At 40.3% G+C, this 12,716-nt stretch overlaps 1 protein-coding gene across 2 annotated transcripts in view; it reads right to left on the bottom strand.

Annotated features, from left to right (window-relative positions):
• Positions 1-5,628: 5,628 nt before the first annotated feature.
• LOC103664712 (UDP-glucuronosyltransferase 3A1-like) overlaps positions 5,629-12,716 on the bottom strand; it is a 32,475-nt gene continuing 25,387 nt past the window's right edge. For both annotated transcript variants that reach the window (XM_008692643.1, XM_008692642.1), the window contains 3 exons: positions 8,788-9,019; positions 7,084-7,303; positions 5,629-5,973 (listed from right to left, as the gene is read on the bottom strand). In XM_008692643.1, coding sequence (XP_008690865.1) covers positions 5,697-5,973; positions 7,084-7,303; positions 8,788-9,019 — 729 coding nt within the window. In that variant the 3' untranslated portion in view covers positions 5,629-5,696. The remainder of the gene's footprint in view (positions 5,974-7,083; positions 7,304-8,787; positions 9,020-12,716) is intronic.

The following is a 12,716-nucleotide window of genomic DNA, read 5'->3' as shown; positions in this document are numbered from 1 at the left end:
TTCTTTTTTATCATGTGGCATTATATTTTTACAAAAAACTTTGCCTTCTCCCTATCTATCATCTATCTATCTATCTATCTATCTATCATCCATCATCTCTATTTTCAGTATTTACACTTGAATCCATACTTATTCAATGGGCTATAATTTATTACTATCATTATTTATTGGGTTGTTCCTGTGGAACTTCAATCATTTGCAAGGTTTTTCTTTCTTTTTTACACATAATTTCCTGACTCATCGTGTACTCTCTTATCATTGTCTTTAAAAAAATCCATTTCTCAAGGAAGTCTTCCAATAGGGAGTGTTATTTAGAGATCTGGATATGTTTGCTAGAAGTGCTCATTGGCAATGAAGCACTGCTGTTTATATTCCTTTCAGTGGACATAGTTATTCAATATTAGATATAGATATGGGTATAATATTACATATCTTTCTATATAGCCATGTGTATATTTAGTTTGTAAAAAATTGTGAATTCATACTGACACCTTCCATTTCAATCCAACACTGCAGTGGTGATATTAATCTCCTCCATTTCCATATTTGTAATATCCCTTAGTAAAGTTGAGAAATCTGACTCTCATGGTTCGTCTCCCCCTCCGTTATCTCCCCCTTCATTTTTCCCTTCCTTCTCCTCATGAAGACTATGGACTCTGGGAAACAAACTGAGGGCTTCAGAGGGGAGGGAGGTGGGGGGATGGGCTAGCCTGGTGATGGGTATTAAGGAGGGCACGTATTGCATGAAGCACTGGGTGTTATATGCAAGCAATGCATCATGGAACACTACATCAAGAACTAAGGATATACTGTATGGTGACTATCATAACATAATAATAAAAAAATTTAAAAAAGATAGGACTCTCAACATCTTTGGTATATTTACTTATTTGCTCAAACATCAATTCACTGAAGTAAGGTAATCATATATTGCTTCACCAAACGGGAATAGCAAACCTATTTCATAGACTACTCAAAAAATAAATCATTCACAGTTCTTTTTTTCTTCAGATTGACAAGACAGTGTCAAAGCACTGTGTTCAAATGCAATTATGTTCATTTTTTCCACTATCAGGGTTATATCACACAATTTTGAGTTCATTTGTTTCTGTGTGTTTTAATTTTAGGTTTTCCCCTCCATTATTTTTGATTTGGATATAAATTTACCCCGTAAAATACTAACAGGCCTCCAAAAACCAAACTGTAAAAACAGAAATCCATAGGCCTGCCACCTACTTCCATGCCCTTCCACCCCATTTAACAGCAGCCGTGTAAATAATCGATCACATGATTCTCTGGTTTATTCTCCCTCTGCTTTGTTTTGCAAAGGACTGCAGATAGATTTATATTTTTATTCTCTCCTTCTCTTTTAAAAAAAATAAAAATGAGCTTACTTATATTTTTACACTTCGTTCTTTTTTACTTAACAGATACAAATTGTTTATTGTTGTCTTGCTCAGTGTAGTTTATAGCTGCTTATTATCTCAATGTGTGCATGTACCATAGCCTCATTCCTCAATTTTAATAGTGTTTTTTTAATATTTAAGTATTAGGAATAGTAGTCCTCTATATGTGATGAATGTTATAAACATTTTTCTCCCATTTTTCATTTGTATTTTGACTGCACTTACGGTGATGCAGCCATGAAAAAAATTTTAGTATTGTCCAGTTAGTTGAATTAGTTAACTTTTTTTTGTCATATCAGGATTTTTTATTCCTATTTAGAAAGTCTTTCCAGGGCACCTGGGTGGTGCAGTCGTTAAGCGTCTGCCTTCGGCTCAGGGCGTGATCCCAGCGTTTTCGGATCGAGCCCCACATCAGGATCCTCCGCTGGGAGCCTGCTTCTTCCTCTCCCAATCCCCCTGCTTGTATTCCCTCTCTCGCTGGCTGTCTCTCCCTGTCAAATAAATAAATAAAATCTTAAAAAAAAAAAAGAAGGAAAGAAAGAAAGTCTTTCCATACACACAGGTTATGGAGAAATTCACCTCTTTTTTTTTCTTTTTTAGACCCAGTGTGCTGTTGTTTGTTTTTTTTTTTTTACATTAAATCTCTGATATATTTAGTGTACTTTCTGATGTGGTGTGAGATATGGATCTAGTATTGTCTTTTTTCTAAATGACTATCCAATCTTCCCAACACTGTTTGTACGAGCCACCAGGTAGGTGCTGTACCAAGAAGATAAATAGAACCCAATCCCTGCCATTTAGGGTCTTGTGGCTTCTAAAAAGAAAGACATATAGGTTAACAAACAGTTTCAATATAGTAAGAACAATGCTTCAAAGAGGATGCAGTGAGTTCTGTTGTGGATGTGGTGGTCAGGCCCAGCCACACTAATGTGTTCATTCGTGGGTATCGAAGAACATCCAGTTTTTTGTTCTAACAGGAGCAGAAGGCGTTTCTGAGAGAGGACACAGCATGGTAAAAGACAGAGAGCTACAAAACAGCATAATGTGTTGGGATGAGTGACAAAGACTCCACTCTTTGCCAAATTTTAGTCAGGATCCTCTGAAAATTCTTCTAGACTAGGGTTCAACCATAGCTTGTCTAGCTGAGCCCTGTGCTTGTCTAGCTGAGCCCACTTCCAGCAAAGAATCCTGCTAAACGGGGTTATGGAGAATACCTCTACACTTGACAACCGACCACTTTGGTTTTCTTGTAACAGGAATCCCTTTATCCTTGATATCTAATAAGTTGCTCTAGTAACTGACCCTTGACAGAGATTTTCTCCTTGACCAAACCATAATGAGTACCCTGTGAATGTTTTCTCAGCTAGACCCTGACATTGGAACTGCATTTTCATCTCTACATGATTCAATTTAGAAAGAATCTTAAGTCAGTTTAGTCAGACTCCCATTCTCCATATCTGATCGCTCCCTCTAGCTAATCAGTTTCCTCATCCTCTACCATTCCCCAGGTGAGGTTTGATCATGCTAGCCTGCCTCTCAGCAAGAATCCTGTGAGGTAGGTTTAGCCAGAATCCCCCCTTACTGCTGACGTTTCTTCATAGTAATTTTCCATCCACTGTCCCCCAGTCAGCAACTCGACTAAAATTCCCACTTTTCATTGTTGTATTCAGAACTGAGCCCAATCTCTCTCTCTTGTTGCAGTCCTCCCTAAATCTATCATGATAGTCCTCCTTTGAGTAGTCTTGCTTATCATCTCAAAAAAGAGCTATTCAATAATTTATCTTTAACACTCCCTCATTCTGCTTATTGCCTATGAATCCCCACCTATCCTTGCCGAACGTGGAGTTGAGTTCAGTTTCTCTTCTCTGCTGCAATAGTCTTGAAAAAAGTCTTCCTTGACAAGTTTCACAAGTGTCCACATAATTTCTCTTTAACAGGTGTGCTAGACATGGGAAAAGGGCAAGGGGATGGTAGCTGATGCTGTGCCCACAGTGGTAAGCGGAGAAATCACAGAGGCCTTGTATTCCATGCAGTGTGAGCCACAAAGGATTTTAAATAGAAGTGATGACATCAGATTTGCATGTCATTCAAACCATGATGTCAAGCCTATGAAGGATGCTTGGCGGGAACAAATTAGAGGCATCATTCTCCATGGCTCACTGGCTGCTCTTGGTCCGATTTCAGGGAAAGGGGTGGGTCTGAGGAAGCACCCGCCAAAGAGATGGCCTCACAAATTACCAGATGTTAGGGGAGAACAGCATGCTGGGGATGGGGGGGATGGGAGGGAGGGAGTTACCAGCTAGGAAACCTCATCCCTCAGCCCCTGTGTTGGTCATTGGGGGAAATATGGGGGCTGTTGACCCCAAAACGACACAAGAAACTGTCACATCGTCCTTGAGAGACTATTGCCACAGATCATTTCAAGTAGTTTCAAAAGAATTACAAAAATAAAACCATATTTCACAAACACGCACAGTCACACACCCCAAGGACACACATTTCTACACGTGACATGTTCCTAACTATCTGTGACATTCTTACAATACCAGATTCACAAAGTGGGTGGATACCAGACACCCAGTCTTGCAGACTTCAAAGAAAATGCTTTGTTAGAATTGGCAAGTGAGCGGGCCTTCCCTGTATTGATACAGGAATTATTTACAGCAGCTCTTTCATTTTTAAATTTTAATTATTATAAGATCTGTCTCCCAAACCCAGAATTAAGCAATCAAAAACTATGGTCCTCCCAGGGCCACTATATATATCTAAACGTTTCCTTTTCTATATTTTTAGCCCATGAGATACCATATATTCGAAAATTTTAAGGAGGAACTTAATTCATTTAAGATTGAAAACCAATTATGAGAAAATAATCATTTGAAGATGAAATATTTTATGAAAACCATATACCAGAAAAGCAGTCTATATGATGAATTTAGGAATTTAGGAAAAGAGAACAAATTATTTTTTACATTATATGTATATTATATATATGTGTGTGCGTGTATATATATATAATATATATGTGTATATATGTGTGTGTATGTGTGTGTGTATATATATATATATATATATATATATATATATATATATACATGAAGAAAGAGAGAGAGGAGGGAGAAGAGACAGAAAAACTTTGTAGACACGACAGAACCACCAAACCAGCCCTCCATTGCCTGAACCTGGGTTTTGTCAATAAAAAGAAAAACCAACCAAACACAAACCCTGGTGGTTAAGCCACACTTCTTCTGGCTCACGTTACTAGGAATCGAATGTAATTCCTAAGGATATACCACATAGATATTCTCTGCCATATTTGGGGGGCAGATGGGTTTTCCTAAATCAACAAAGTCCTGTGAATTGCCATAGCCACAGGACCTGAGGCCCCAGAGTCTCGTGCAGAGGCCCAGGTTCTGCATTTGAGTGTCCGTGACTACATTTTAAGAGTGGGAATCCTGAGAAGGGAACAGTGAAATGTGAAAACCACAGCATCAGCTGTGGCCCAAAGGTAGGCCTGGAAGGAAGTGCTCTTCGAAGGAGGGAACTCAGCACAGAGACCACAGGTGGAGTCCTGGGAGGACCATCCCTGCCTAGCTGTAGGATGGAGGCTAGGCTTCCTGAGCTTGGGGATCAGGTGAAAAGGAGATGCAAGAGAAAGGCCCAATATGGAAGAAGTGGCCAATATCTTGTCATATCATGAAATGTGAGGTTGGAGAAAGGGCAGAGAGACTGATAAGTGTCTAGGCACCCAGGCTGAAATAAGCAGGGCTCTGTGTCTAGGGACAGGGAGTGGGGAGGAAAGCGGGGCTGTCTGCTGAAGGTTTGGGTCTAGTGAGGAGACCACTGAAGAAAGGCAAGTCAAGAAACCAAGATCAAACTCATAGACACAGAAAGTAGAACAGGAGTTGCCAGAGTGTGAGGCTGGTGGAGGGGGCAGGCATATAAGGAATTACTATTTGATCAGCATGGAGTTTGAGTTTGGGAAGATGAAAACTGTTCTGGAATGGGTGGTGGTGATGTTTCCATGATAATGTCAATGTGCTCAATGCCACTGACTGTACAATTAATGGCTAAATAGTAAGTTTTATAAAATACATATTTTACCACAATTTGAAAAAATAATCTCAAGATTACCTCATAAGAATTTCCAAACAGAGGCAGAAACAGTGAGGAGATATTTCTGCACCACCCTCAAGTGCCAATATGGGGAAGACACCAGGGGTGTCCTGTGCTGGGGAAAGCCTTCTACATCCAGTGGCTCCCCAAATACCCATCAAGACTGCACCTCCATCAGGCCTTCTTCAGCTTCCTGGCCCCACACACCCATCTGGCCACCATGCCCAGCAGCTTCCCACAGAGCCACAGGGTGCCCAGGGTGACCACCAGCAGGAACAAGACGACGTCCAGCAGGTACTGCTCATGCCACGGCTGCTGCAGGGCATGGGGCTTGAGGTGTGCCGCACCCCCTGTCTGGAGGATGTGGTCGATCCAGCCCACCAGCCGCTGGGCAGGAGTCAGGGGGTGGGAGCGCCTGATGATGCTGGCGGCCACAGCTGCTGACTTGTACCTGTTGGCAGAGGCAGAGGTGGGCGTTACTCATGTGGTCTTAGGAGTCTTAGAGACCTTGTATCACACACACGCACACATTTTCATCCATATGCACAGAAGACTCAGTTTCAAGAAAAGTGGTTAGCCTGGTCTTATCACAGTCTAGCTGGGTCCCATGGAAAAGTTCTAACTGGACCCTAATGCAAAGATCCATGCATTGTGCTAAAAGTGCTAAACTATAAAAAAGTAACGAAGCTGTAAGGACAAGTCTCTACCCCAGGACACTTATGGTACAATAAATGAAAAAGTATATAGGAATATATGTGATGCACCATACACCTGATTCAGGGTAAATGTCCTTGAGACCCTAGTAAGATTACCACATCCTTGTGCTGGATGGGAATTTACCTAAGAGAACATGGACCCTTTTATTGACTCACTTAACAGAAATTCATCCTACCTTACTTTCTGGCAACCCTGTACTAGGCCCTGGGAGCAGAGGGGAAAACAAGAGACACGCCTGGCCATCCAGAGGAGCTTACTCTCTCCTTTCTAGTGTAAGGGACACACAATAAATTTTAAAAGAAAGAAATGGGGTAGTTACTGATCCTGAGAAGTGTTAAGATGGGGAAATGAATTATGATTGAAAAGGGTGGGAGAGAGGAGCACATTTAGGACTGTCAGACAAAGACTACCTCTCTGAGGAGAGGACATTGGAGATGAGTCTGACTGTCATGAAGGAGCCAGCCTTGTGAGGAGAAGGGAAGGATGTTCTAGGGAGCAGTACTGAGAAAGGGCCTGAGGCAGGAAACAGTGTGGCATATTGGGGGACAGAAAGGCAACCTCCTGCCACAGTGTAATTGTACCAAGCACCCCAAAATATAAGACCTCTCACAGACCCTTTGTAAGTAGGTCAGAGTCTTCACAACACCAAAGGTAGAAAATTGATGTCAGCATCTACCTAAATTGCCTAGTCTTGTTCTCAGAGGAAAAGGTCAGCTGTAACCATCACACACATATGATTCCGTGTCCTGGAAGTTTCAACTTTTATTGCAAAAAAAGTGTCACACAGTGCCCTTCGTATTTGATATCTTCATTTAGCCTGAATGACCACAAGCCCCCTCCATACCTCTTGTCTTCTATGACTTGCTTCATCTTCAGAGCCAATGTCTCTGCCTTGATCTGCTTTAACTGGATGGAGACACCAAACTTTTTGGCTTCTACTCGGACCAGGTTGTCAGGCTGGTCTCCGAGGACAGGAATCCCCACCATGGGTACACCATGTTGGATGGCCTCCATTATGCTATTCATCCCACCATGGGTGACAAAGAGACGGATGCGTGGGTGAGCTGTTGCAAATCAGGAACACAGCAGAATATTTCAGGGTAAAGCTTCCAGAATGCCAAGGAAAGCATCAGAGTAGAAGAAAATACCAAGGCATTTCAAGGTATATTGGAGAAAATGTATTTATTGATTTAGTTTTGGGCACACTCAAGGGTGCATATTCTAAGATCAAAATTCTGGCTTTGTCACTGGACAGAGAGTCCTCTAAATCAATCCATCTAAGACTCAGAACCCAGAGAAAGCTGCAGGACATAGTGCTAAGCAAGGCATATTCCTCCTCCCATCCATCCTTCTCTCCATCCTTGTCTTTCCACCCTGTCTCTCTCTTTATTTCTCTTCTCTGTTCTCTCTCCATTACTCTCTCCTAGTTTCACATTCTCTGTCTCTCCTCTGATTTTCTATCTCTGTCTCTCTCTATCTCTGTCTCTGTCTCTAGCTCTCCAGGTCTCACATTCTCTCCTTCACTGCCCATTCACTTCCCTCTTATCTGAAGCCTTAACACTTTCACTGGCATCACATCTCATGTGTCATTCATCAAACTTACACTGAATGTGCTCTCTCCTCAACTTCACAAAAATAATCCTCTAAAGTAGGGCAATGATGGACCACCCAACTCAGAATTTCCAGTTCCCGTGTGTTCATCTCACTCTTATTTAGAGAAAATGAAACCAAGTGTTGATAATGAAGAGTTCATCTCAAACACTGCCTATCAACAGAGATGTGCATCAGAATCTATTCGTGTTTCTTTGAAAATCAGAATCCTTTTCCCCATACCATGCCTTGTGAATAAATGTGCAGAACCCTCCATCTTAAGTTCCCAATATTTTTGTGAGCCATAATCTGGGGATGAACCTCTGATGTAGTTAGTGGTTATGACAGTGAGGGGGCGCCAAAAAGTAGCACAGGACAAAGAAAACATATTGGGGCTTAACGAGTCCTATGTTACCAGAGAATTTGATGGACTAAATAACCACAAGAGGTTACTCAACTAGACACTCAGATATTTTGGCTCACCCTTCAAATACCATCAACATCAATTTTGTGAAAGCATGAGTACATTTTTTGCAGGGCAGGAGAATGTACTAAAATGTGTGGGAGTGTGTGTCTGTAATGGCACATGGCCTAACAGATACTCAATAATGGCAACAGGACCCCGGGTATGTGTTCTCAGAGTCTACAAACTTCTTCTATTGTGTCTGGGCAACCATGGTCTGTGCCAAATATGGTAAAGTCAAAACAAGCTGACAACAATATCATTTCTGGTTGCAGGTATCAGGACTGCAATAGAAAGAAAGAAGAAAACATGGCAGTTTTAGCCTTTTGGGAAGCATAGCTTGATTTCCCAAGAACTCCAGCTGGCTGCTCCATTCCTGTCCTCTAAAGATTATCTTTAGCTACCAGCTGCCCTTTCTCATGCTAGTGGCATTGCCCAGTGGAAACCTAAAGATACATAAATGGAAAGAGAGAAATAGATCTCTACAGTCCTTACCCAAGAGGTCATTCTGAGGAAGCCAGTCCACAATTTTCACATTTGCTGCCAGTTTGACGTCTTTGGGCCAATGAGAAGGATTGCACTTCCATATCACCCCTTGAGACAGATGAGCAAAGGCACTGTTCATCTCCCTGAGAACTTCCTGGGACTGATAGATGCTCACCATGGAGCCCAGGGCCACAAGGACAAAACCAGAGTCTCCAAACTTGGCAATGAAATTCTCAAATTCCTAGAGAGAGGTAAGAAAGGAAAGGAAGTGAACACAGTGGTTCATCAAAGCCTAGACAGCCCTGAAATGAAAGTCAGCTTTTTACTGACTACACCCTCCTGTCAGTGCCTAGAGCTCACTGTCTTGAAAAGTTTCTCATAGCCCCTGGACAGCTCAGTGCCCTCTGCTCCTATCTATCATGTCTGCTGGCCTTGAAGTCATTTTTCTGATATCTCACGACACATTCTACCAAATAAGCATTTTCAATAATCACAAAAGAATGTGAAGACAGCTGTAGGGTTCAACCACTACCACAATAGTCCAAGTTGCCCTTGAGGCACTTAAAACATACTGTAGCAGCAAACTCTAGATCCAGGACTTGCATGCATAACAATGTTTTATAGAAGAGCAAAGTTGAGGTGGTGGGAATCTCTTTCTTCATTGAAAATATGGTCCCAGCACCAGGGTCATCCTCATGCCTCATTCTAGGTGTGGGGACATATGGTCATTTAGGAGTGTTCCAATGCCAGACCAAAAGTGCTAGTGCCTGGGAGAGTTCCAGTTGCGGTCCTGGTCCAGTAGGGGGCAGCATGCCTTCTGGAGGCTGAGGTAGATGCTGGGGAAATGTCTCTATGGTGTGTCTCCTCCATATACTTATTAGCCATCTGTCTTCTTTGTCCAGGGGTGTGGTAAGCTTTGGGGCCCATTTGAAAATTTTTAACTGGGTTTTTTTATTATTATTATTGAGATTTAAGAGTTCTTTGTCTATTTTGTATGTATGGTTTTGTACTTGTGTGCATAAGTGTATATTTTGAATAATAGTTGTTATCAGATATGTCTATGCAAATATTTACTCTTGGTCTGGGGCTCCTCCTTTTATTCCCTTGACTGTTCTGGCCCAGAACAGAAATTTTTAAGTTCAATTTAGCCTACTTTTCAACTCTATCATAGAACATGCCCTAGGTTCTACCTCTAAAAAGTATTCACTAAACACAAGTTCATCTATTTTTTCCTATGTCCCCTCATTCAGTTTCATACTTTTGCATTTTACATTTGGTTCTGTGATCCACTTTGAGTTAATTTTTTGTGAACAGGTAAGGTCTATGTCCATTTGTTGGAAAGGCTATCTTCTTTTCATGGTATTTCTTAATGCTTTGTCGAAGATCATTTGACTAAATTTATGTGGGTCCAGGTGTACTCTCTATTCTATTACACTGGTCTATTTGTCTATTCTTTTGCTTATATCACACTGTCTTGATTGTTTTAGCCATAGAGTATGTCATGTTGTTGACTAACGTAAGATCTCCAACTTAATTCTTCATCTTCAATATTGTGTTGGCTCTTCAGGGTTTTTGCCTCTCTGTGCAAATTTGAGCATCAGTTTATGAATATCCACAAAATAACTTGCTGCGATTTTCAGTGGGATTGCATTGAAGCTATAGATTGAATTGGAGATAACAAACATCTAGCAATATTGAGTCTTCCTATCCATGAACATGGACTTTCTCTCCACTCTTCAGTTCTTTGATTTCTTTCATCAGTGTTTTGTAGTTTTCCTCTTATAAATCTGATACATATTTTGTTAGATTTATTCCCAAGATTTCATATTTGGTGGTGCTAATGTAAATGGTATAGTGTTTTAAATTTCACATTCCTCCTGTTCACTGCTGATATATAAGAAAGAGGATGGATTTTTTTTATATTGAACTTGTATCCTTTTGATATTGCTATAATTGACTATTAGTTCCAGGAATCTGTTTCTTGACTTTTTCAGAGTTTTGAAATGGACCATCATGTCAGCCATGAACAAAAACAGTTCTTTCTCTTTCCTCCTAATCTACATTCCTTTTATGCCTTGTGTTGTCTTACTAAATTACTAGGACCTCCAATATGAGGCTGAAAAGCAGAGGGAAGGGACATATTTACCTTGTACCTGATAAATTGTTCTTTCATTTTCTATTTACGTGTTCTTCGTTATAGAGAAGTTTTCAATCTTGATGAAGTCCTATTTATCTGTGTTTTTCCTTTATTACTCATGCTTTTGGTGTCACGTCTACAAATTCATTGCCAAATTCAAGTCCATGAAATTTACCCCTTTCTTTTCTTCCAAGAATTTTTTGGCTTTTAGCTCTTTATTTAAGCCATTGATCCATTTTGAGTTAATTTTAGTATGTAGTGTGAGGAAGGTTCAAACTGCATTCTCTTTCATGTGAATGAATGCCCAGTGGCCCCAGTACCATTTCCTGAAAAGATTATTCTCTCCATTGATTGCTCTTGGCACCCTCATCAAAAATGAATTGGTCACAGTTGTATGAGTCACCCAACTCTGTTCTTTTTCATAACGTTTTTGTTATTCAGGGTCTCTTACATTTCCATGTGAATTTGAAGATTGGCTTCTCCATTTCTGCAAATAATAATAATAAGACCGTTCAAATGTTGATAAGGATCAGATAAAATCTGTAGATCACGTTGAGTAGTATTGCTCTCCTAACAATATTAAGTCTCACAATCCATGGTCTGGAGATGTCTTTCTATTTATTTAGGTCTTTCTGAATTTCTTTCAGCAAATTTGTGGTGCCCATGTCTTTCACCTCCTCAGTTTAATTGGATGCTGTTGTAAATAGAATAATTTACTTAATTTCATTTTCAAAATATTTATAGGCAGTGTATGGAAATACAACTCATATTTGCATATTGATATTTTTCCCTGCAACTTTGCTGGATTCATTCATTAGATCTAGCGGGAGGTGTGTGAATTCTTTGGGATTTTCTATATATAGGATTATGTCTACAAAAATCAAAATATTTCCACATTGACCACTCCAATTTGGATGCCTTCTATTTCTTTTTCTTGTGTACTTGCTCTGTCTAGGGCATATTTGAACAGCAGTGATGTAAGTGGGCATCTTAGACTCCTGATCTTAGGCAGCACGATTTCAGTCTATCATAAAGAGTATGATGTTAGCTGTGTTCCATAAATACTCTTTATCATGTTCGAAAAGTAGCTTTCTACTCCTGGTTTTGTGAGTGTTTTTATCATGAAAGAGTNNNNGTTAGTTTTGTCAAATGTCTTTTCTGCATCCCTTGGTATGATGTGCTTTTTTATCCCCTTGATTCTATTAATGTGTTGTATTATGCTGATTGATTTTGTATCCTTTGTATACTGTAAGAGTTTTGACATCAGTCTATTTTGTCTGATATTAGTTAGTATGTAGCCACCCCCAGATGATTCTTAAAGAAGTTCATGATCTAATACCCTAAAAATTAGTTTAATATGTTTATGTCAATTCTGCAAAACATTTGTTTCTTCCTTTCTCTGCATTTGCTGGCTATCCCCAGCTGCCAGCCCCTTACCACCCTGTGCCATTCTGTCCCTACTTATCTCCATCCAGCATTACACTAAGAATTACCATCCCAAAGGACCACTAGAATCAGCTTTCTTATCATTTGACATTTATAAGATCAGTGTAAATCTATAATTTAAAATTGGCAAGGGCAGAACATGATGTCATAAGAAGCTACATACTCCCAGTCCCTCACAGAAAAAATAAAAGGACCAAAAAATCTAAAGACTAACTCCAATAATTTTAAAGGACTTGGGAAAATGGTCACTGATATACAGAAACCAAACATATGCCATTCAAGAAAACAAACAAATGGGGCGCCTGGGTAGCGCAGTCGTTAAGCGTCTGCCTTCGGCTCAGGGCGTGATCCCGGC

The sequence above is a fragment of the Ursus maritimus genome, unplaced genomic scaffold, assembly GCF_017311325.1.
Source record: "Ursus maritimus isolate PB19 unplaced genomic scaffold, ASM1731132v1 scaffold_15, whole genome shotgun sequence".
Lineage (NCBI taxonomy): Eukaryota > Metazoa > Chordata > Mammalia > Carnivora > Ursidae > Ursus > Ursus maritimus.
The sequence above is the reverse complement of the archived record's forward strand: the minus strand, read 5'-3'. Positions and strand labels throughout refer to the sequence as shown.